General features: G+C 32.4%; 2 protein-coding genes across 9 annotated transcripts; one reads left to right on the forward strand and one right to left on the reverse strand.

Moving 5' to 3' along the window:
* The first annotated feature begins 440 nt into the window (after positions 1-440).
* LOC100797425 (expansin-A4) lies at positions 441-4020 on the forward strand. Its single transcript, XM_003522036.5, has 3 exons — positions 441-620; positions 2178-2493; positions 3589-4020. Exons 1-3 carry the CDS (start codon positions 491-493, stop codon positions 3890-3892), a joined length of 750 nt encoding a protein of 249 aa, XP_003522084.1. The 5' UTR covers positions 441-490; the 3' UTR covers positions 3893-4020.
* Positions 4021-6015: 1995 nt separating this feature from the next.
* LOC100799533 (MACPF domain-containing protein CAD1) lies at positions 6016-24369 on the reverse strand. 8 transcript variants are annotated; one of them, XM_026127729.2, is made up of 13 exons: positions 24062-24367; positions 23441-23701; positions 22622-22754; positions 22242-22437; positions 21378-21502; positions 19939-20097; positions 19318-19551; positions 11415-11653; positions 11136-11331; positions 10954-11031; positions 8611-8794; positions 8332-8495; positions 6016-7057 (listed from the first exon to the last, which is right to left on the reverse strand). In XM_026127729.2, the coding sequence occupies exons 2-13, from the start codon at positions 23653-23655 to the stop codon at positions 6431-6433; spliced, it is 2550 nt and encodes an 849-aa protein (XP_025983514.1). In that variant the 5' UTR covers positions 23656-23701; positions 24062-24367; the 3' UTR covers positions 6016-6430. The 8 variants fall into 8 exon arrangements, 6 of the variants coding, with proteins under 6 accessions (XP_025983514.1, XP_025983513.1, XP_025983515.1 ...); XM_026127728.2 differs by having other exon boundaries at positions 23935-24367; XM_026127730.2 differs by lacking the exon at positions 8332-8495 and having other exon boundaries at positions 23441-24369.
* Between the last annotated feature and the right edge of the window lie 233 nt (positions 24370-24602).

Below are 24602 nucleotides of genomic sequence, written 5' to 3' on the forward strand. Positions count from 1 at the left end.
TCTTCGCTCTTGGACTTGATGAGCCAACGCGCTTTTATTATTTTTGTTTTGGTCTTCTAAAGCTTTTCAGTCCTATAATTCTCTCATTTTTTTTATAAAAAAAAAATCCAGTCCCTTATCTCTTAAGTTGGACCTCCCTCAGATTTAATTGACATGAATCTAACGTCATGAATTATAATGAAAAAAGTGAAAACACATGAAAATTAAAATGCTCCTGTATTACAGAAACTAAAAAATTATTTAAATAAATAAATTATTATTATTGTTGTTAATTACTAAAAATTACACGTCAGCCACTCAACCTTAAACGTGAAAACCCCAAATTATGGGGATATGCCTAACACTCTATACTTACGTGGAGGATAAGGTGCAACTCTTTCCCTCATTTTCATTAAATTGTGCTATCCCTTAACACTCTATATAAACCTTTTCTCTTCTTACTCAAATAGTAGCAACCCTTGATCCCAACTTTTAAGTTATTATTATTATTATGAACACTATTGTGTTAACAATGCTGCCATTTTTTCTCTTCCTGTTAGTTTGGCTTCCTAGGGTTACCTGTGGCTGGACGGCTGCACATGCCACATTCTATGGTGGTGCAGATGCTTCAGGGACCATGGGTAACTCAATTCTCACTTTCTATGACTAATTCAAACCTTTATTTTGCTAACAAATTTTAAGTTCTCTCTGTCTATATATATATGTTCTAACAAACATTTTATGTACATGTACTTTAACTCTAACAGGTCTACAAAACGCATTTTAACTATTCTATCTAAAATTAATTATAATCTCAAATAATCTTGATTTTTTTAATTAGTGGTTATTATTGTACTTTTTTTCTCTCTAATTGCTCACTTTAGAAGACTCAAATCCCTATTAAACAAGAGTCACGATGAGGATACAAACTAAGAAACCATTAATACACTATTAATTAGTATTTCTAATTTTTTTTTTTTGCTGAATTTTAGTATTTCTAATTAACTACTTCCAAAAACATGTATTAAATAATATGTATGTTTATAATGTAATGACATTGCTTTTATCCAAATATCGAATATGAAATTGAGTATCTATTTTTCGAATAAGATTAAATTTTGTGTATTTTATATATTTACACAATTGAATCCTTGAATATTTAATATAATGTATAATGCTGATTTATTTTATTTTAAATCATATATTCAGGTTATATTTAGTCTAACTATTCTCTTAATTTAAAAATTATTTTTAAATAAAAAATGGTATGAGAGAAGAAGGAGAGAAGAGAGAGCTAGCCTACAACAGTGAAGACCGAAGGGAAAGAGTGAGAGTAAGAGTGAGAGAACGCGAAGTGGGTAGAAAGAAAAGAAGCCAACCTTTTTTAAAATGTTATTTCACCTAACTTTTTTTTATAAAAAAAAGCTATTTGTTTGGTTTTAATTTTCTTCTGCTTAATTTGTTAAATACTTCCAATTTTTATTTTTGTAATTTTTGTTTGAATCAACTTCTCTTTTGAAGATGGTAAACAAATATTAAGTCAAATAATACCTTAATTCTATTTTCATTAATTTAAACAAATATATATATATATATATATATATATATATATATATATATATATATATATACACACACACTTATTCTCTTTATCTCTTCTTTTTTTTTTCTCATGGCATCACTCATTACACCTCTCACTTTCTCTCTCAACTTTTTATTGTATATTTTGATTAAATTAAAATATTTCAAAAGGTTAAAATCTTATAATAATTATATAATACTATTTATGTTTTAATGATCATTAATTAGTTTTATTTCCTGTTTTAATGTGTATTAATTATCATATTTTATTATCTATTTTAGTATAGTATTAATTAGCTTTTATTTCTAATTAATTATAGCCTTTTTATAAAAGGAGATTCAATCGGTCATGAGTGAAATATCTCTCTATCAGAGCCTTCGTTTTCTGTATGAGTTCCTGTGTTAGTCTCACAAAGAAATCCTAATCACTTGTCAGTTCCTGAGAACTGTAAAATTATACATGTCTCAGGCTATATAGATAGTAGTTAGTGAATAATTTGTTCATGACCCATGATCATATTTGGAGATTTTGAGCACTAGGGACAACACTTTTTTTCTTTAACTTTTTTCTATTTTACCTTGTACACTAATTAACTACATGCATGTGATGTGAAAAGGGGGAGCATGCGGCTACGGGAACTTGTATCAGCAAGGGTATGGAACCAGTACAGCAGCATTAAGCGCTGCACTTTTCAACAATGGACAAACTTGTGGGGCGTGTTTCCAACTTGTTTGCTACAATTCCCCATTCTGCATTCGTGGTGCTGGCCCTATAACCATAACCGCCACAAACTTTTGTCCCCGTAATGGCTCCTTTTCTGCCAACGGTATTGGCTGGTGCAATCCCCCATTGATGCATTTTGATATGTCACAACCAGCTTTCACCAAGATCGCCCTTTATCGAGCTGGAGTCGTTCCTGTGCTTTTTAGAAGGTAATCATGTCATCACTTAACTATACTATACTTGACTCATCAATATTAAGAGATAAGTCTAACTTGTTTATAATAACTTGACTTCTTAATATATACTTATGTTTGATTCCTATATGTTAAATAACAAGAATACTCCAATCATCAATAATGAAGTTTTCATAACATCAACATGCATGTTAAAGCAATTGTTTGGTTTAAAGAAATCTTTTCATTTTTCTAAGAAACATAAATTCAAATGATTATAGAGATGTCACTTTTGTGTTATTATAAAAAAAAATTAGATATTGTTTTTGCTTTTTAAGAATGTAGTGTGTTTTTGGTTCTACTTAATAAAGGTTTTTTTAATGACTACATACATTTAAACATTTTAAAGATGTTTTCTTTTTTTATAAGCGATAAAACTTAATTAAATTAAACTTGAGGCACGTACAAGAGGGGTTCCAGACTCAAAAGATGTTATCTTATTTTTAATTTAATTTATGTTTTTAATAGTTTTATTTAATAAATATTAAAATTATTTTTGCTCGTCACTTTATACACAGACCTCTAGAATCAGGAAATAAAATAAAATTAAGGTGATGTTTTATTTTTGTTTTGGAAAAAATGTAGTAATTTTGATTTTTTATATGAATTTAATTTTCTACATGGTAAATCAAATAAAAATCTCTTTAATATGATTTTTAAAAAAATTATTACAAAAATTAATAATCTTATGATACATAAAAATCTATAATTAAACAATAGTCTAACTAAAATAATTTATAATATCAATAGAACATTCTAATTAAATTTTTTTATGTTATTATTTTTATAATTATTTTACACACATATCTTATCTCTATCTCTATCTATGTCTTACGTCACATGATCATTTAATACATTTATGATTTTCACTCTCTTTCTTCTTTATATCTCATTTACTTTTTTTAAGAATTATCCATTAGACTGTTTAGCACCACGTGAAACTAAAAGCTAATAGTTATAACTTGCACATTTTTTTGTTGTTTTCTCTAATGAGTTTCCACAATGAAGTCAATGCACATACATGAAATAAATCTTTTTGTTCTAACATGGTCAATGACCTTTTTGTTGTAGGGTGGTGTGTCTGAAGAGGGGAGGCATAAGGTTCACCATAAACGGCAACCCATACTTCAACTTGGTGTTGGTGTACAACGTGGGAGGGTTAGGAGATGTGAAGGCAGTGTCAATAAAAGGGTCATCAACTGGGTGGCAACCAATGACCAGAAACTGGGGGCAAAATTGGCAGAGCAAGACATATTTCGTTGGCCAAAGCCTCTCCTTTATAGTCACAACCAGCGATGGTAGATCTGTGGTCAGTTCTAATGTGGTACCTGCTGGTTGGAAATTCGGACAAACCTTCCAAGGTGGTCAATTTTGAATGAAGATTGGTTGTTTGTGTCTTTGTGTATGTAGTTGTTAACAAAATGTTGATGTGGATGTGCTGCATGTGTGAGCACAATTGTGACATTGATTATAGGTAATAAATGAAGTGCATGTTTGATATAACTTATTGCATCAAGTTGGATCCTAGCTAGTTCCTTAGAAGCTATACTAGCATTTGTTACCTTTGTGTACGTATCTAGTTCCCTTTAATGCGGTTTTTAAGGAAAAAGATAAACATTTGCCTCATTTTGTGGTGGAAGGAGAAAAGAGATAAAGAGAAAAGAAAAAAGTAATAAAGAGAAAAAATAATAGATATGATATTTGAAATGATGAAAAAGTCAAAGAGATGGAGAGAAATTAAAATGAGAAAAAAAAATTGTAAGAGAATGGAATATGTGAGTATCATTAGTCAGTTTTTAATGTTAAACACACGTATACAAAACATAGAGGCAAAAGTGTTGAAGGATTGCTCCTTATGGTGACTACGAAGGAATTAAACTTTCAAGTCTCAACATCGACCAACTTTTAAGAAAATGTCAAATTATACCTTAATTAAAAACGAATTATGTCAAGTAAAAAAAAGTCTCAACCTTTACATTTGAAAAATAAGTGAAAGTTAGGCCTTATAAAACTTAGTTAAACTCAGCTTGAATTCATATATGTAAGTATCCACATTTATCTACGTGGAATAAAATTCAGCTTTGTATTTAATCTTCAAATTAATATTTTAGTATGTGAAATGTATAGGATAAATATTTATTTTATATAATTAAAATTTATAATAAATAAATACTTTTAAATATATAAATTATATTTTAGATTTATAATAAACAAATTATGTTGTGATATAAGATTACTTTTAGTTATTGATAGATTAAAAGATATGCAAAGTTAAGAAAAATTCCTAGAAATATTCTCATAAAAGAAAAACTCTTAAAATGTTATTGTTAAAAACCAACTCCTAGAAATGCTCTTATATTCAATATAGGTATTCTAATATACAGAGGCGATTACTATTAATGATGAAAATGCACTTCACTACTAAGAAAAAGTTAATTAGTTATAAAAAAATTCAACTCCTAGATTATGATAATTAGTCGCTATATTAGTGAGTTAAGTTAAAGGTCATTGGTTGCCAAAACCGCAATTATTAAGACAGGATTAAAAAAATGTAGTTATTAGTGATGAAATAATCTGTTGCTAAGAAAAAAAAAATTAGTACATTAGAATTTGGTGACCAACTTATCGACTAAGCTCATTGCTAAATCAATCATTAAATGGTTGAATTTTTTTTTTATCTCAAAATCAATTGCTAATGTTTAAAAATATGTGGTGTGTATGACCATGTTATTGGTCTAAGTAATATTAAACTTGATTTATTTAAATAAAATTTGCAATTTGATTCTTGTAGATAAAAAAAATAATTAAAAAAGGAAATTCAATTAAGGTAGCAACCAAGTTTTCAACGGAAATTAGTCATAACAAAGTGGATATTTCACATCAACATCATGATCATTCAAAAATATGTTGTATGTAACCACATTAGCAATACATTATTTGGTTACTAATTTGTTTAATGACCAAAAAATTTGGTTGCTAACATATTGTTATAGTTTTATTTCTATTTAAAGAAAAATGAATTTGCAATTAATTGTAAGTTTATAACCAGGAGTATCATCATGGGCAAAACGTAAGGGGCCATGCTATTCACACTCTCTCTTTTACTCTTCTGCCTCTTGTTAGTTCTTTTTTTAATACCTTTTTACAAAAATATCCTTGACAAAACCTAATTGCTGTAATGTAAACTTTTATATAAGTTTGACAACATTGCTAACTATGTACATGTTTAGAGTTTAAGTTAGGAGAACTCATGTACTTTTACTCCCAAGTTAACGAATTCTACATTCTTCATTTTGTGCATTAAAATTCACAAAAGTACTTTCTCAACTTTAATGTAAGCATAGCAGTACATGTCAACCCCAGTTAATTCTTGAATGTGAATAAGTTTTATTTTTCCACACATAATGTTTCAGAATAGTAATGTTAGTTGCCAATACACAAGCATATGCAAATAGATGCATAATAGGTTAAGGAAAGTCCCACAAATAAAACGATAGATTAAGAATGTTCAACTTCACTAACCACCTTTTCCCCCTTTCTGTCACCGTCTTGTTTTGTTGTATAAGAGAAAGGGGAAGCAAAGGATTTTTGTCATTTTGTATTCTCAAATCTATATGGATATAAACATTACTTTAAAATGGGGCATGGTGAAAACAGGTTCTAACTCCTATGAGATATGGACATCACATCAACAGTGGCAATGGAAATAAACAGCATTTGCCACCACCACAACATGCATCCACTAATCATAATCCACTAATAGTAAAAGCTTCCTATTCAACTCAGGTCATCAAACCTCAAAATGTTTTCACATGGACAACAAAGCGCAAATTATAAGCACCTAAAACACTGCTTCTTCTAGCATAGGCCACCACTGCATGCACATCTTCATACACAAACTCGAAAGGTGGAATCAGTAATTAAGCAATGAATATTTCACTCTCAAAACAACTTTCCCTTTTTCAACACCAAGCTTTCCACCAGTGACTAACCAATGGCCAGGAGGGTCTTGGGGTCCTTTGGTCATCTTAGACAAGTCAACATACTTCACCAACTTGTTGGCTGTGGCATTTTCTCTAAGGGTTGAGTTATCCGGGTTGGAGGTGTTTTCAGCATTCACTGTTTTTGGCGGCTTGTTTGGGACGTGATCCCACAGCGATCTTCGGATCGTGCAGCCAGGTAACCTTGAATACAAGAGCTTCATGTACAATACATTCCTTGAACCAAAATCCCACACTCCAAGTTGTGCTCCAGTAACTATGTAGACACCAGAGAAGTCTCCTATGAAGGTTTCAGGGTTCTCAATTGGTGCTGTGCTCACGTGAGAAAAGTTCTTCCACTTAACAGGCTCAAACCACCGGCTGTCTTGCTCCTCAGGGCCCTGCCACTTGGGAGCGCCTATAGCGACATGACTGTCCCAATATGGATGAAGGATTTTCGGAAGAGATACTAAGTGTTGAACGTGAACACTCAGCCGATTCTGCTTGCTTCCTTCTAGACAAAGACATAAGCCAGTTACTGGCCTACGTCCGACTGTAATCTGCATTCAAAGAGAAACACCGTGTTTAATGTAAAATTGATTAGCTATGTGCCACCTTTCACAACACTTCGAAGGCTCCTCACTAACCCAAGTAGCCAATAAGTATATAAATTTAGCCACCAAACACTAATGTGACACATAAATGCAACTGGACACAGGTTATTAGCATGCTCTAATAATGTTTCTTAGTAATACATTTCACGAGAGATTATAAGTTTATGATATTGTGCAGAAGTATAGTGGCCAATCATGTTTTAAACCAAACATTACTATTGTGTAATGTTCACAAAAAGGATGTTAGCTGAAGAAGAAATAATAAAAGATTACATCAAGGAGTGCCTTGGTAAAGTTGTGCCTTGGTGACTTGGTAAAGTTGTGCCTTGGTCATGGGTTCGAATCCGGAAACAGCCTCTTTGCATATGCAAGGGTAAGGCTGCGTACAACATCCCTCCCCCATACCTTCGCATAGCGAAGAGCCTCTGGGCAATGGGGTACGAAGTTTTTTTTTTTTTTTATATGACATCAATAGCTAGTTTTTCATTATGTCTGTAAATATAAATGAAGAGACTGTTGTGCTGAACTTCACATTAATGAAGAGAAGACATTATACTACTTCAACCTATTGTAATAGAAAAATGAAGTTTTTCCTGTAAGTTCTCATCTTTCAAGACTTAACAACATAGACAACACCAATTTCAGCAATGAACAGAACCACATTGAAAAAGGATGACAATCAGATATTAGTTGCCTTAAAATCATGTATACGGCAAATAATGAAAAAGAGTACTCACTACTGAGTCATGTAAATTTAAGTAGTAACTTGAACTAAAATAGGCACAACACATAAACAGGGTGCTACTGGAGTTAAAGAAAAAAGACTGATCTAACATAATCCAGAGAACCACTTTATACATATCCAAAAGAATACATTAGAATTTAGAAAAAGAAATCATTTCATTCAAATACATATATACTTGAAAACAAAAGTCTCAATTTATTAGATTCCCCAGACTTGAAGACAGTTTGCAAGAGGCACTAGCTGATCAATTCTCAGAATTATATCTTAGCAACTCACAGTAACAAACCAAATGTCCCCAAGTGACTGCCCTATATTTAATTATGTACCCACAAAGAATAAATCCATTACATTTCTTTAAAATAATCATTGTCATGTCATAAGAAGTTTCGAAGCGTCTGCCTGGGTGTCACACATCGTTATCAAAAGAAAAAAAAGAAGTTTCTAGGTGAAGGAAAATTCCACAAATGATCTTTACCTGTTCTTGACTAATGTAAAGTTTCTGGCCCATTATGCTGAATTGCAAAGATGGGCATACAGGTTCCTTCCTTTGTTGACCAGGAATCCTGTCCTGTAAAGGAGCCCATACACAAGGAATCTGAAACTCTAGGAAATATCTAAGTTCTTCTATTGGAGGTTTATCTGTGCGTGAAATTCAGATAAAAGGAAAAAGAAATGTGCAACTGACATTAGACTAGACTCCTAAAAACAGAAAAAAAATTCTAAATAATAAAAGATAAAGGATAAATTGACTTACATTCAAGATAAAGACTAATGGCACGAGTCAAATGCTCCTTGGCAGGTACTTCATCAAGGAGATCAGTTATAGGACAGAAAGTCATCTCAATGATATCTGGGGAGGACTGGATAGTTGATATCCATTTACTGTGGTTTTGTTCCAAATCATCTCCTCCTCTTCTTCTAAAAATGACTGTGACATCCTGACCAATAATTATTCAAGGAAGTTAAGAGAAAAGAAAGAAGACTCGATTAAGACTTTATTTTCTAGACAGAATAGACAAAGATATCCAACAGACCAACCAGCTACTAACAATCGATAACCATAAAAGACATGTAATTACTTTTCTTAATAACAAGTATGAATTCTTCCCAATACAGATTCATGCTGAGCTGCTGAAACATAGTTCCCTATACAGAGTTCAATGCACTGTGATGCAGCTCATATAACAAATATCAAGGGGATGTAAGAAAGGAGAAGAAAAAGTAACTACCAGGCTTTATGCAGGACCAAATTCCAAGAGATTACATAAGAAAACATAAAACAAAGGTGAGACAAAATCAGTTTTCCCAGTCATGGCTGAAAAAGATTGGGCATTAATGGTGAGAGTGTTGTGCCATATTGCCAATGCTTATGGTTCTAAAATAGTGACATTTTATAACCATTCACCAGTGTATTAATTTTAGCATTGCTGTGAACACCAAAGCAAACAAGGATTGTCAGATTTAAGTTTTAAATCCATCAAATGAAATGAAATGAAGGAAGCTATTTCCATTGGATAAGTAGTTGGCAGAGTATACAAGGATTCTGTAGTGTACAGGTCAGCCGCCTAATAAGAAGGGCCTTAAACCCAATGAGGAGAAAATCTCAAAACAACTACTACTACTAATTGTGACTGGAGATTACCATTCCTCCCAGTTAACCATTTGGCACCTACAAAATACCAAAACTCCAGTTCCAAAGGTATGCTCATTCTGTTTTTCTCACTCCTCTTCCTATCATCTATTTTATTCGCAATAGGACTACTAATTGCTAAAAGTCTCTCCCATAAACAAAGTCCCTCCTTAATTGAGACCATGGGGAGAAGACCAAGGCCAACAGACCTGAGCTCTATCCATCTCAGACAGGGACGGAAGCAGAAGTGTATTAAAGGGGGGCCAATTTTTTTTTTTACATAATTATTTAAATATTTAACTTCTAATAAATAATAAAATTTAAAAAATATTTTATTATTAATTTTATGGATAAAATTAGAGATATATATACTACTAGAAAAATTTAAGCAAATATCAACTCAAAAACCTATTTTTCTTATATATTTTTCTTTACTAATATTTTACTTTTATTTTTTATTTTTTCTCATATATACACAAAGGATCCTACGGGAGGAGGGGGCCAAGGCCCCTGCTTGCCCCCCCTTGGATTCATCCCTGATCTCAGATACAACAAATTCCAATAAATTTGCTTACACATTCTCTAATCTTAATAACACAAAAGGGAAGATAGATCACAACACGATCACAACACAAGCACAGGAAGAAGACACAAAACATATTTATTACCTAGGAAGCACTAATACTTTATAATGTCTATGTACTAGTGGCGCATGTGTAATTGTATCAGTATCAAATACTTTAGTAAATAGACATCAAATACTGATATTGATAAATTCTAGTATTCTATTGGCTCAACAATGGCCAATGATAATAAATACTCTCTTCAATTTTCTCCCTCAACTGTGGAAAAGGAATGGCCAACTATGTCTTTATTTTTTAAATTTAAGATGTTTTGTGTGATGTGTGTAAAATGTTTAGTGAGATGGAATATATAAATCACATTGGATTATGTCATAACCCCATCCTAAGTTATCACAAAATGTCATATCCTTGTGTATACCAGTATCATTGCCATACTAATGACCGGTATATGTATTGCAGCTATTAACTCGCTTATTTTTGGTTTTGTACATCAAGGTCTAGGAATTTAGAAAAGGATGGGGAAATTGAAAATCAGGTTCACTTGTTAGGATGGGAAATAACCATGTTAGAGGTTCTCGGTGAAACCCACAATGGGGTAGAACCTCAGACACTGTATGCTTCTATGCCTAAAAACATTATAGATTATGATAAGACTATATACCCTCAGTTTACTTTAGAAAAATGGTTCATCAACATTTAAATTTCCATGATTTTGGATATAACTGTAAAAACTATCCTATAAATAAAATATTTCATAATAGTAACAAAAAACAATAACAACAACAAAGCCTTATCCCACAAGATGAGGTCCACTACATGGACCTCACGACTCCATTCAGCCCAGGAAAAAAAATCATAATAGTAAAACAGGGATATTACATACTTCTTTCCCAATAGGATATGTTGCAGTCGTGGGTTGGGGGTAAACCCCTTGACTATTGAATGAAAATGCATCAACACCCTGCAAAAAACAGTAATTAAAATAATCAAGCAATATATCTATAGCTACCAAGAGCCTGAATAATATAAATTTATGCAAAAAAAGTGGTATTGAGGTGAACTAGCCTTATCCTTGGATTTTGTTTGCCCTGAACTTGTTTGGCTATTGATGTCAGAGAACCTCTGATTTCCAATATCCTGAATATAGTTTTTCATCTCCAACTTTGACAAAGGAGAAGTATGATGTTGTTTAACATAAATAACATCTTTACCACCCATAGTTATTGATGTAATGACATGAGTCCCAAAATTTTCAATAAAACTGTCAAAATGTAATTAAAAAGTCAGGAACAATCTTAAGATATCTTTGTTACAGCATAATGTAGATAACTTGTATATGCGTACCTTGCCAAGGACGGTGGGTCCCAATTGACTGGGACAGCCTTTTTGACATTTCCTTGCAACGTTAGGTGGGATTTTTGAAGCTGAACCTTTGCAAGAGGAATGTAAAACCCATCTGAGGACAAGGTTTTCGTAGCTGCAGCATCAACATGTTTTGAACCAGTGAAGCTAAATGCAGAATTAAAACTCCCAATAGGGAAGTTCCCTGATATATTTGCCCTTTCATTAAAGTATTCCACCATCTGCAGCCACAGCAGAATAATCATAAATTTGAGAAAGCATTTCTTTAGTACAGTGTAATCTCAAATTTTAATATTTTGTTTGTCTCAAACTTAATGCATGCAAAATATCAGGAAGTCAACCTGAGTATTATGAAAGCAATTTATAAAAACGACAGATACCATAAAGGATAAATGTCAGTAGTACATATGAATATATGATTTGGAAATTTCTGCTAAACAAAAAAATCTTCTAAAGGAACCAGTCTCTGCCATTGCTAATATCAGCGTCCATGCTAAGGCTGGTACAAGCTATCTATCATAAGATAGGTCCTCCTTTAATTATTTTAGTTTAAGTTACATGCCTACATAATTGACAAATGCTCAAGCACCATTTCTTAACCCTCCCCCTCCCTTACAAATCCCATATTACACATGACAAATAAAACCATCCTCAACAAAATCACTTTGAGGGTTTTCACAGATTCATTGCTAGCAGCCATTCCACACCTCAATTTCATTACACCAGGACCATCTCTTCTCCACAATCATAAAAAGCAACTCAAAACCACTGTCAAATTCATCAAACATCCCATAGATATGTCCCCTATACTAGCACAAACAATTAAGCATAAATAAACAAAAAAACATGTTAAATTACATTCGGGAAAGAAATTTCAAGGTTTTAAAATACAGTCCATGACCGCAATTTTTGCTGCAATGCTAAGGTTTTTGAAGTGTCTGTGACTGCAATTGTGGCCTCATCCGTGCATTTGTCTACAATTTCCCACGTTATCATTATCTAGGAATGCATCAAAACCCTGACCGCAATTTAAAACCTTGACAATTTTTCACCAAAACATTCTCACAAAACAAGAAAAAGTAATTCTAAAAAAGGGGAAAATTTTCAATTGCTAAATTTACCTCTGGAAAACTGCGGACCCCAGAACTCTGACGCACCATGGCCTCCGGGGAGCATCCAATGTCCCTGGAAACATCGGGAACGGCCACATCCTTGTACAACCACAGCTCCCTACGGTGTTCTTCATCAATCTCAACTACCCTAGACCCTGAAACTCCTTTACAATAAAGCAACCTCGTATCAAAGTTCACATCAAAACCCCTCCCTAATGCTTGCAAAGCGTTAGAAGCAGTGTGCACCGCTGCTACTTGCTCCCCCATGGCTCATTAAAATTCACAGAGCCACCTCAAAAAAAAAAAAAAAACTCTTCTTTCACGCAATAAATAGAAACCCAATTCTGAATGGAACTAGAAGGTAAATTCTCTCGTCAATCGAAGGGAATTAGCACGACCCACATGAACAAATTCCACAAAACACACAAAAAAGAGCGCGATTTTAACTACTGAGCTATGTGGGCATGTGACTCATCAAAAGGGTCATGATCAAACCCATCTCTTCACACCCTTCGTTGTTGAACCAGAGAAAATCATGATGTGCAAGAACAAACTCAATGGATCTTACTTTTTATCCAAAATCTGGTGTGGTTGTCGGGTGCTAGCTACTTCTTCTGGTGCTTGTCACTGACTTTATCTCTCTAAAAATGTTTCTCTCTGTAAAATAGAGACCTCTCTCTTCATAGACATCATCGTACACTGTAAGTAGTTTTCTTTTCTTTTCTTTCTTTGTAGGTTTCTACCTTTGGAGACTCTGTGGTTTTGTCTGTCCTAAGAAGCATTGACTTCAGTTTTCAGTCATAATTTGCTTTCCATCGAAACGTTTGCGTGTTATTTTGCCTAACATCTTGACCGTCCATTCCTGGTCGTAGTATGTGCGTTCAAGTCTAAAGTCATGCACTTGGTTTTTTTTTTTTTTTTTTTTTTAAGCAGAGATATGTATTATCCTATAATTTTATTTGAGTCGGAAATTATCATTATATTTATAGATAACAGAGTTTTTTTTTCTAACATTTTTTATTTTTATTTTAGGCTTAAAGCATGTTTTCCGTTGCTATAAAATTGAAAAATGTTCATTTTTAGAAAAATTGTAAAAAAATTGTATGCTTTTAAAATTGAAATATATCTTTGTTAAGTCTAGATGTAGGTTTGGATTAATCGAGTTTAAATCCAAGTTAAAAAATCACATGTTAATTTTATAGGGATTGGAAACAGACAAAAATATTGAAGGGAACCAAAAAAATTCAGTCTCTATTAAAGAATGGTATGTTTTTATTCAACTTTTAGAATAATTTAGGATTAAAATATATTTTTCATTTTTATAAAATTTAAAAAGATTAATTTTCGTTACTAAAAAAACATTTATAAGTTTTTAATCCTCCTAAAATTAAAATATTTCATAATTCGAGTTAGAGTTACAATTGATTAAAAATGAACTCATGTGTTCAATGACCATACACTTAAGGACCATACACATGTAAAATATTTTCCATGTCATTAATTATTGTAATTTTAAAAGTGAACCCTAATTCAAACGTGTGCATTTGGTTTGTTTTTTTAGACAAAATTGTAAATTTGATCCCCCATTTTGTTTTCAATTTCAGATTTTGTCCTTCGGTAAATTAATTCACAAATTTTGTCGTATTTATTAAAATCACGTAATGTTGGTTCCCCCGAATCACAATTGGACGTTGATCGTTAACAAGTGACGTTGACTGACACATGTCAACGTCTGAGAAACACGTCAACTACAGATATGCGATGTGCTTCAAACACTTCAGCAGCAACTATTGAACCCATGTCCACCTTAAGTTCATGACCACAAAGAGAGATCTCAAATCTTGCAAATTATAAGATAAATGAAAATAAATAAACAACACATTAATATTGAATAATTGCAGAATCCAAGTGCAAATCATTTGCAACACTGGTCTTACCCAAACCCAAATGGCTTTGATCCCCTTTATTTGAAGTTTCTGTTTGAGGCTTCACCACCTCACTTGTAGCCCTAACATCTTTGAGTGCAGGGGGTTGTTGACTCTTATCTAACTCATCATTTGATACTGACTTGTCAACATGTTCGTCATTATGTTCAGTATCAGTAGTAACAGAATGAGAGCCAGAAGCAGTTTCAGTTTTTCTTGATGCATTTTTCTCAACCTCTTGAATTTCCAACTCTGATTTCAGAGATCTATGGCCATTAGAAGAAGTAGAACCACTATGAGGTGATAACTCATCACCACTTTTAGATATTGCAATGCTCTCTTGTTCATTTTCATCAACTGCAGGACAACTTACATTAGATTCCTCTACTGAATTTTGAATCTCCAATGAAGAACCTATATCTTGTAAATTAGCATTTCCAGCCTGCTGACCAAAATCTTGTAGCTCCAAATAGCTTTTGAAAACATTCTCCTTCTTGATACCTGATGCAGCCCCTTCTGAATCAGTTTTTAGGGTTTGTTTTAGGGTTATCGTAAAAAATTTTTTTATCATAGTGGGTTAAAAATCGCAGACCGTTTGACGTGCCTCTCAGACGTTGACACGTGTCAGTCAACGTCACTTACTAACGGTTAACATCCAATTATGGCCCAGGGGACCAACATTGCGTGATTTTATACGAGGACAAAATTTGTGAATTAATTTATTGGGAGACAAAATCTGAAATTGGAGACAAAATGGGGGGACCAAATTTGTAATTTTGCCTTTTTTGTATTGTTCTCCCAATGGTGGTTTCAATTTGCCTTGTTGGTGATCGAGTGGATTTCGATGATTTGGACCTCCAATTTGTTAGCAACAAAGGTATTTGTCAATGGGGAAAGGGAGTTCAAGGGGAGTCTTTGCAACTTCTTGGTGGTGAGATTGAGACTCAGTATCATCTATGACTTTGAGAGGATTATTACACTTGTATTGGATATTTGATGTTGCATTTTCTCACCACTAGTGAGATTAAGTTTTCTTCCTCAATGATACATTTATTTTCATTCTTCCAGAGCAATAAAATCTCTCCCACCACAACAAAAAAAAAAATGGTGTGTCTGCCTGCGACCAAGAAATGTTTGAGTCACTAAGGAGATAAAAGACAATTATCGTACACCCTCGTTACAACCAATCAAAAATAGATAGTGTTGGAGTCCAATTGCAAACAAGATCGGCTTATGTGGATTTTAATTAAACATGCCAAGTCCAATTGTCAAACTACAATATATTTTAATTTTAGGAAGATTAAAAATGTACAAAAAAAATTATTGGGACAAAAATCAAACTTTTCCTATTTTATAAGGAAAAAAATATTTTAGTCAATATTTAAGTTTTTTTTTAGATGTAGAGACAATTAAATTTAAGTTTAGTATTCAATTAAAAAAATTGTTAATTTTCATCTTCATAAAATTAGAATCAATTGCATTTTTCTCCTCCAAGTATCACAATTATGTATTTTATTCCTTTGTTTAATTGTATCAATGTTAAACATTTAGGTATTGTGACAATAATGAAGTCCCTCATTTAGTTTTTCCCACACTGAAATACACACAAGAACCATTAAGGCGGTTAAGCTTTTTATATTAATAATTATATGAAACTGAAATATGTGGAAAACAAAAAAATACATGTGTTTATTATTATTATATAAATAATATAGAGTTGAATATACTTTTGATTCCTTTAATTTACTTTTTTTGTTTTAATCATTTTTTTATAACAAAAAGTACATGAAAATTCATTTGTTGTCCATGTTAATCCTTGTTGTAAAAAAATTGGTAAGGTAGCTAATGGTTGTTGACATAAGCAAATTCCAAATATGGTAATGCGAGTCAATCAATAGTGTTGCATCATCAAACATGCCACATTATTAAGGAGTTTAACTCATAAAATATTAATTTAGAGACGCTAAAAATAAATAAAAATCAGAAAGAATAAATAAATATAGCTTATAGGACTAAAAAAAAGTAAAACTTTTACAAGAATAAAAAAAATATTTAAGTCTTAAATTAAATATTAATATAAAATAAATGCACAAATATAAAATAAACTTATTTAAATAAAAACTTAAATATAGGCATTTGGGGCGGAAACTAGCTAAACTAGGGCTAAACTTTGGTAGGCCTAAATATGAATTATTTACTTATCATAGACCAATTTTTAAGGTTCCATTTTGCCTATTTGAAGACTTGACTAGTTTAAAATATCACTTACATGGTCTTGCTTGTTTAAAAAATTGACCCTAACAAGTTATTTGACCTATTTTTAGTCCTATAGACCTTTAAGTAGTCTAATAGGCTAATCTTGACTTTTAAAATGGTAGCTTATGATAGGTTATAGGTTAGTCTTGGGCATTAAACCAATTAACTAAAAAAACCTTTATTTTCTTTATTTCATCCTCTTCTTGTCCAACTTCCACCAATTCCTTTTGAACTAAAAAGTTAAGAAAACCGCCAACCATCTTGGCTCTTAAAAAGATAATCAATGTCAACCGGTATTTGATGGAGCAGCTGGACCAAACACACTCCATCTAAGAAAGGGAACAAATTTCATACAAAATTTGCAAGGCAATTTCTCTTTGTCACCATCACTGCAACTCAATATTGTAATTCTATGAAATCTATCTTGGTGAGTGGTGTTTTGATATCACTATAGGGACATGTTGATTGTTGTGGTGTAGGCATGAATGGTGATCTAGTACTAAGTGTGAACGTGCGATAATGAGCATTATGGTCTTAGCCCTATAGATTTTGGGATAGCCATAAGTGATGGTGTGATGATGGTTTAATAATGACATCAAGAATATCATAAAACCCTTCAAATAGACCAAGCCACAAAAATGAGCTTTTTGGTCAGGTCTTTAAAATAGATTATCGGATTTTAAAAATTAGACTATAATAGAAAAATACGTCATACTTAAATTCATAATTATGAACCATGCTAGGTTTAGGTTCATCAAATCCTAGTTCAACTTGATTTTTTTCACTCATAAGTTATGTTATTTTTTTGCTTTTAATCTTTATAAATTAAATTTTTTAAGTATATGTAAATTATATTTTTATTTTACTTTTAATCATTGCTAACATGTATGATGATGTAGTTGACATGACAACTTTATTAATATGACATGACACTAATAATTTAATATTTTGATTAACACGATACTTGGTGACATCAACAATTAATCACGTCATCAATTTTTTTTCTATAACAAAGACTAATAATGACCAATAAATCAATATTTTAGGGATATTTTTATAAGAGAAAATTTAAAGATCAAATAAAAAAATTTAGATAAATTATAAGGACCAAAAATATATTTAAGTCAATAATATAATATCATAAAATAAAATAAAATAAACAATAACTTATAATCTTTAATATTATATATTTTAGGCTATTTTTTCAGTAAACAAAATATTGTATATTTTAATTATAATTTAATCACTTTGTTTAAAATGATTTTCTTCTATAAAGTTGTGTTGTTTAAATGTTTTCTTTTTCCTCTAAATACTTTGCAACTAAAATAAGATATGATTATCATTATAACAATTTTGTTGTATTTCACATTTTCACACTAAAAAATTTGGTAAATAAAATTATACTTTCATAACTAATATTGTGTAATAACCTTTTTAGTATACCATTATTTCCAATATAATTATAAATCTATATAATTTCCGGTACATTTTTTTTTATTGAATCGTGCATAGAGACTCATTTTGCAATACATTTTCTTTCGTTTTCTCTTATTCATGTCATAATGTAGGGAAACTTAACCATATTGTAATTCATAAAAGAAATATTTAAAGCAATTATTTAAAATAATCCACAAATGAAAAACACTGGTAATGCTAACAGCTCTCCACTACTATTTATATTTTTTAAATAAAAGCATTTATAAATTATAAATCTAAGGTACAAATAGAAAATAAAAAACATATTACTTTTTCATAAAAATGGTATTACTTTAATAGTAAAATATTTTTAAACTCCTCGACTAATATCCAATCATACACTAAGACAATACGGTACAAAAGTACTTCTCAATCCACATGTATTTATCCTTAAATATACGAATAAATGATTAAAAGATATATAACTCCAGAATTCATGACAGTTTTGCATAAATTAGATATTTTTTACTGAGCACAAATTAGATTTTAAAAATGTTTTCGAGAATTCGCAAGGTGACAAAAGACATCAACAATATTTTTTAACATTTTCATCCTATAATTTCCAAATCGTTTTCAGAGCTTCACCTTCAGCCAACATCCACACACATCAACAGAAAATAAATTTTTTCTAGTAATGGGTAAAAATGTTCCTTAAAACTCTAGTATACTTAATAAACCAGAAACATCCAAATCAAAGAAGCAACGTGCATCATCACCATCATTATATATATATAATCACAGAAGTTTTAAAATTGACATTCAGTCAATTAACACAAACAAATTATTGAGCACTCCTTGGATACAACTACTATACTAGGAATTGCTTCACTTTAATCAAAAACATGTCTTAGAATGGAGGCAAATATCTAAACCAACTTGAGTTCTTACACAACAAGATCAACTGCATAATATAAACAAACCTTTCTATTTCCTTACTCTTTCAAAAAGTTTATCAACATCATTGTTCTACACCTTAGATAATTACTTGTAAAAGTTGCTATGAGAACTCTTTTATTTACAGCAAAATGATTTTTTTTTAAAATAAATTTACAACTCTCACGGTTAGCTTTTGGTCCTCTTGGAAGAAAACAAGTGCCGAATAAACGAAAACTTTACCTTATTTCGGGTAGAAAAGTCAGTTATAGTACCGTTACTTGTTACGGCCTCAGGTTTGTTCTCAGGTTCTGGCGGCAACGAAGGGGATGGTTGTTGGAGTGTGAAGAGAAACTCATTGAGTAAGCGAATAATCTGACTGAAGCTTGGTCTCATGTTAGGATCTTCAACCCAGCATGATTGTATGATAAAGGCAAGATCAGGAGAAATATCATCAGGAAGGTTAGGCCTCTCTTGCTGCAATCTCAAATGTAAACCATGTTATGATTATCAACAAATCCAATACCATATGATTATAAAGAGAAATACAGAAAAAAAAGAGGGTATTCTTTACATAAATATGGACAATGAAAGAACAAATTTTGATGACTTTGTGCCAAAATTTGGCTATTTTTTCCATCATGGTAATATCTTGTCAGAAGTTCCATTTTGGTAATTCTCGCCATAAACAATAAAACTTTAATCCTTCAACAACAGCGCATAAATGACAAGTTATAATGAGGCATAATCCACTACAGCTATCCACGTATCACAGTAGAGAAATCCATGGAAGCATTTCTAATTTGCATAAACGTGACAACCAGTCAATTGAAATGATGACCATGCTATGTCAAATTTTTATACCTTAAATGCAGCAGCATAAGCAGCCTGTAAATTCGACATCCCTTCAAAAGGCATGCGGTTTGTAAGTAGCTCCCACAACACAATTCCAAAGCTATAGACATCAACCTTATTGTTGTAATGCTTTTTCTCACCTTGACGCAATGTCACGGTACTGTACAACTGTAAAAGCACAAGCTATCAAAAAAGCATATTTACAATATAAATTACCTACATGTCAGTTTTAGAACTGGGCATAAGTGAACATTCTTTTTTTTTTTTTTTTTATTGGCATAAGTGAACATTATTATATATAAAAAAAAGAAGCTCGGGGAGCCGAGCTCGTTACACAACTAGTGCAACTCACCCACCCAAATCCTCTACTAATTTTTCCTTAACCCCTCCATTTTCTCACTCCCTCTTCTTATGGCGTGTTACTCTCCCTTACCGCCCTCTGAATCCCGAATCCTCTCATACACTGCCTCTGTGCCACTTTCATGATTCTGTTAGAATTTCATCACTCCCATAACTAAATTCTGCCTCATACACCAACACGCTACTGCTGTTGGCATTAGCATAAAATAACTACTGAATTCTAGTTAGTTAGCCAACTGACAGCTCTACATAAAGTGTAACACACTACCAATGAATGGAATGATTCATTTTTTTGTGCCAAATCTCTCAATAGTTGGGCCTAACTTTGACTCTTTTGCTATAGACATTTGTAACAGGCCTATGACACAGGAATCCATAATACATCTCATAATGGACCAAATCACAAAAGTAAAGACTACCATATGGTTAATGGAACAAATAACTTCATTCCAACTTGAAACTAATCAGCCACCCTGAAGGTTCCTAAGTATGTACTAACAGCAGAAATCACAGGACATTATATTGCAATTTGATAACTGTATTTTTTATGGCTAGAGAAATTATTGAACTTACTTGAAAATTGTATTAAGAGCTCATTCCTTAAAAGAAATTTAAAAGAAATGAGTTGGTAACAGTGGAATGGACTTGCTCAACTAAATAAATGAAACAACCATAATCACACTACTGATTACTGTCAACATCCCCTTCGATGCAATGTAGTGTTAATATAATTCAGGAAGAATTACATGGATTCTTTCAGATAAAGACTGATAAATTGCTCAGTCTATCTTTCTGGAAAACCCCAACAAATCTAAACTCAAATGCTGCTTGTGTATGCCATTGCCAGTTTCTAGTGTACTGTATATTAGTTCAGGTCTCTGCAACCTAATGAGTGGTGATTTAAAGTGAGACTGCCAATCATCGGTCTTATATCACATTAGTACAATAAGTTATCATTTTACACTAATAGTGATGATGAGGTAAGATAATAAGCACCAAATAAATAAAGCTTTATTTGACCCTTCAGTGAAAGTTCTTGGATAATTGTCAGTGGAATGATAAAATCATGTTCATATAGCACAACACACCTCAGGTGCCATCCAACGGTAAGTTCCAGTCTCTGCCGTCATCATTTCAGTCACAGATTCTTCTCTTGCCAGACCAAAATCAGCAAGTTTAACTGACTTCTGGTTTTCTGTGAGAAGCAGATTGTCTACATGGTAACAATTTGAAAAGAATTGTTCAAGTGAATCAGACTATTAATAGTAGAAATCATCAGTATAGACATATATATCAAACTTAAAACATTAATGTCAAAAGCTATTATGATTAACTGTCATATAGAGCAAAAGCTCCAACCAAAAAATAAAAGGTAATGTATGTATTTTTGCAATAAGTTAACAATTTCCTTTCCTTTTCATGATTTACAGAGACGATAGTAAACAAGTTTCACAAAAAGTTAGAATCTTTGAAGGAAATTTGGCTTTAGAAAAAGCATTACAGGACAAAAGCAGCAACCAGATAATATATTGGGCATACTGCCACAGTGCCACCACTATAAGAAATAACAATTCAGGTACCAATTTTCCTAAAGCACATCCAAATTTTTAAATAAGAGGAATTTTCTTTCGTTCCTGCAATAACAAATATGACTAACTTTCAAGTACCAAGACTAACAATTTAAAATATTGCTTCATTATATGAACAGATCTATAGACACAAGGAGAAAAAATAACTCCAGGACAAAGTTCGAGATGCCCTCCAGTATTGAATAGAAAGACCAACATATAGAAGAGCATTATAATTGAAGGACCCCAAATCCATGGAATCCGTAATAAAACAACAAACATGAAAATAAAACTTAGCCATTACAGATAATGAGTTATATACAACAAACATTAAGCTGATGGAAAATATTACTAATGCACTACACACACATAAAAGGTACCGACCAGGTTTCAGATCTCTATGTATGATCCCATTGGCATGTAACCAATCCATGGCTCGAGCAACATCAAGGGAAAACTTTATAGCCACATAAGGGTCCAATTGCTTAGGGCGTATGGTGGTTAGATATTTTCGCAGGGACAACCCAGGTAACATCTCTGTAACAATCACCATGAGAGGAGCCTTACAAGCTCCAATAAACTGCAAAAATAAATAAATGAATACATAAATGCTTTATCTTCAGTAAGAGGCATTCATTAGTCCTATAGTAGCATAAATGTCCAAATACCATAACATTTATACTTCAAACTATACTATAGTAATGGTACAGACACAGATAATAAGGCAATTGCAGACATATCCCAAAGAAAGCCTCTCTACTCACCTTCACCAGATTCTCATGGTGGACACGAGACATCATATTAACTTCCCGAGCAAAACGATTCTCAAGGGCAACTTTTTCTTCCAACGTACCCCCACGATGCAGAACTTTAATCGCAACAATCCGATCTCTATACCTGGAAAATTATTAACCTACAACTACATAAACCAGGACTCCAGCTGCCAGCAAACCACTTGGGGTATATACAAAATTATACAATTGAATCGACGATTCCAATGACTCCATAACAATATTGTCTTTTAAACAGTAACCACAAATAATGACCTCATTGGACCAAAAGTCAAATTAAGAGTTAAAAGTTGAAATTTATAAGTAAAATCTCCATATTTATTTGGAACTTAATGTGTGTTTGGAAACCCGATACAAAACCAGAAATCATGTCACGGATGCTATAACTACTTGTTTCTCATTAGACATGAAAAACCACATCAACCACTCTTAGATGAGTAAAACCATAGCAAAAACTGACATCGCAGATGTTATCCACAAAGTGAGTGCAATAATACCAGTAGATATTGTCATACAGTTATGACTAAGAGTTAGCTGAGCTGATTGCATACACAATTGTGAAAAGCTCTCTTCCATTATAGATACAGTGATGGTTTTCACTGAAAACCATACACAATTCTCACACTACTACTGGGCTTTACATGCAAGAAAAATGAACATCTTTAACTGGTTTTCTGACCAAACTCTTCACATGAATTCACAAACTCAAAATAATAAATAAATAAATAAAATAATATAAAAAAATTGAAAAATTTAAGTCAGGCAATACATTCAAGGCTTTGCCACACTGACCTTCCTTCATAAACCCTCCCATGAGCTCCCTCTCCAATTTTTGACCCAATAAACAACAGTTTGGGGTCAATCAGAAGATTCTCATCAATTGTTAGCAGCTCCTCTTCTATTGAACCATTGTTGTGACTCACTGATTTTGAATCCAATCCCACAGTAGTACTGTTCTCATATTCCTTCTCTTCTCCCTTCCCTTTGTTCCTTTCTCTGTAACTCATGCTGCAAACCTTAAACTATAACCAAGTCCCTCATTACAATACCTACCTAGAATTAGGAGAAAAAAAACTCTTTAAATCCAACAACAAATCCACCTCCCCTGAATCTTCCTTCCAACGTAAACAACACCTCCAAAGTAAAAGGAAAAAAATATATATATATAAACAAAATTTTCTTCTAATAACATCTAACAAACACCTTCATCCAAAATCAATCATGCACTGCCACCCCATCTTCAAAAAACATTAAAAACCAAATCTTTTTTCATATATTGTGCTCACCCATGTAGCATGTTCCCCTCTTTCAAACCTTTGCTTCACTGAGAAGCTGGCCACCGTTTGAAGTTCATCCAAAGAAACCCATCAAACAAAAATTAGAAAAAAGAAAGAAAGAAAGTAAGTAACTTACAACAGACGCAAACAAAATTTCCTGAGAAAATTGACACGCACACCCCAACAAAATCGCCTCCAAGTTTATGTTTTTAAAACTCTATTCAAACATCCCAAGTCACCAAAAACAGCATAAAAAAGAAAAAGTAGAAATTTTTATATAGTTCACTTTCTCTCTCTAAAACGGGGTCGTTTACGTTTTCGTTTTTCACTTTCTCGCTCTATCTACCCCCCAAGTTGGAACTAGGAAGAGGACATGTTCCTTCTTTCTTCCGACGAGAGAGGGTACTTCAAACTTCGAAGTGTATCCGAAAATGTGCAAGTGTTCGGTGACGGGTGATGATGTTTTCAGAAAGCGGAAAAAAACAAAAACGCGAAATGAAAATGTGATTAAACAATGAGGCATCATCGTATGACAAAAAAACACGTGGACATGGGAAAGTGACGTTGCCGATTTGGACGCTGTTGGTGGAGTCAGACATCACCGTTCCGCCGGCTCGGCTTGGCTTACACGGCTCCGAGTTTCTTATCCATAATATTTTGCCACGTGCATTGAATAA

This window comes from Glycine max, chromosome 3 (assembly GCF_000004515.6).
Source record: "Glycine max cultivar Williams 82 chromosome 3, Glycine_max_v4.0, whole genome shotgun sequence".
NCBI classification, from domain to species: Eukaryota; Viridiplantae; Streptophyta; class Magnoliopsida; order Fabales; family Fabaceae; genus Glycine; species Glycine max.

Excerpts from the sequence above, each read along its gene's own strand:
- LOC100797425 (XM_003522036.5), top strand. The coding sequence starts at position 491 with ATGAACACTATTGTGTTAACAATGCTGCCATTTTTTCTCTTCCTGTTA. Across the intron at positions 621-2,177 it reads AGATGCTTCAGGGACCATGG|GGGGAGCATGCGGCTACGGG; the intron begins GTAACTCAATTC and ends TGATGTGAAAAG. Across the intron at positions 2,494-3,588 it reads GTTCCTGTGCTTTTTAGAAG|GGTGGTGTGTCTGAAGAGGG; the intron begins GTAATCATGTCA and ends TTTTTGTTGTAG.
- LOC100799533 (XM_026127729.2), bottom strand. The coding sequence starts at position 23,655 with ATGAGTTACAGAGAAAGGAACAAAGGGAAGGGAGAAGAGAAGGAATAT. Across the intron at positions 22,755-23,440 it reads GGGAGGGTTTATGAAGGAAG|GTATAGAGATCGGATTGTTG; the intron begins GTCAGTGTGGCA and ends ATAATTTTCCAG. Across the intron at positions 8,496-8,610 it reads CATTAGTCTTTATCTTGAAT|ATAAACCTCCAATAGAAGAA; the intron begins GTAAGTCAATTT and ends TTTCACGCACAG.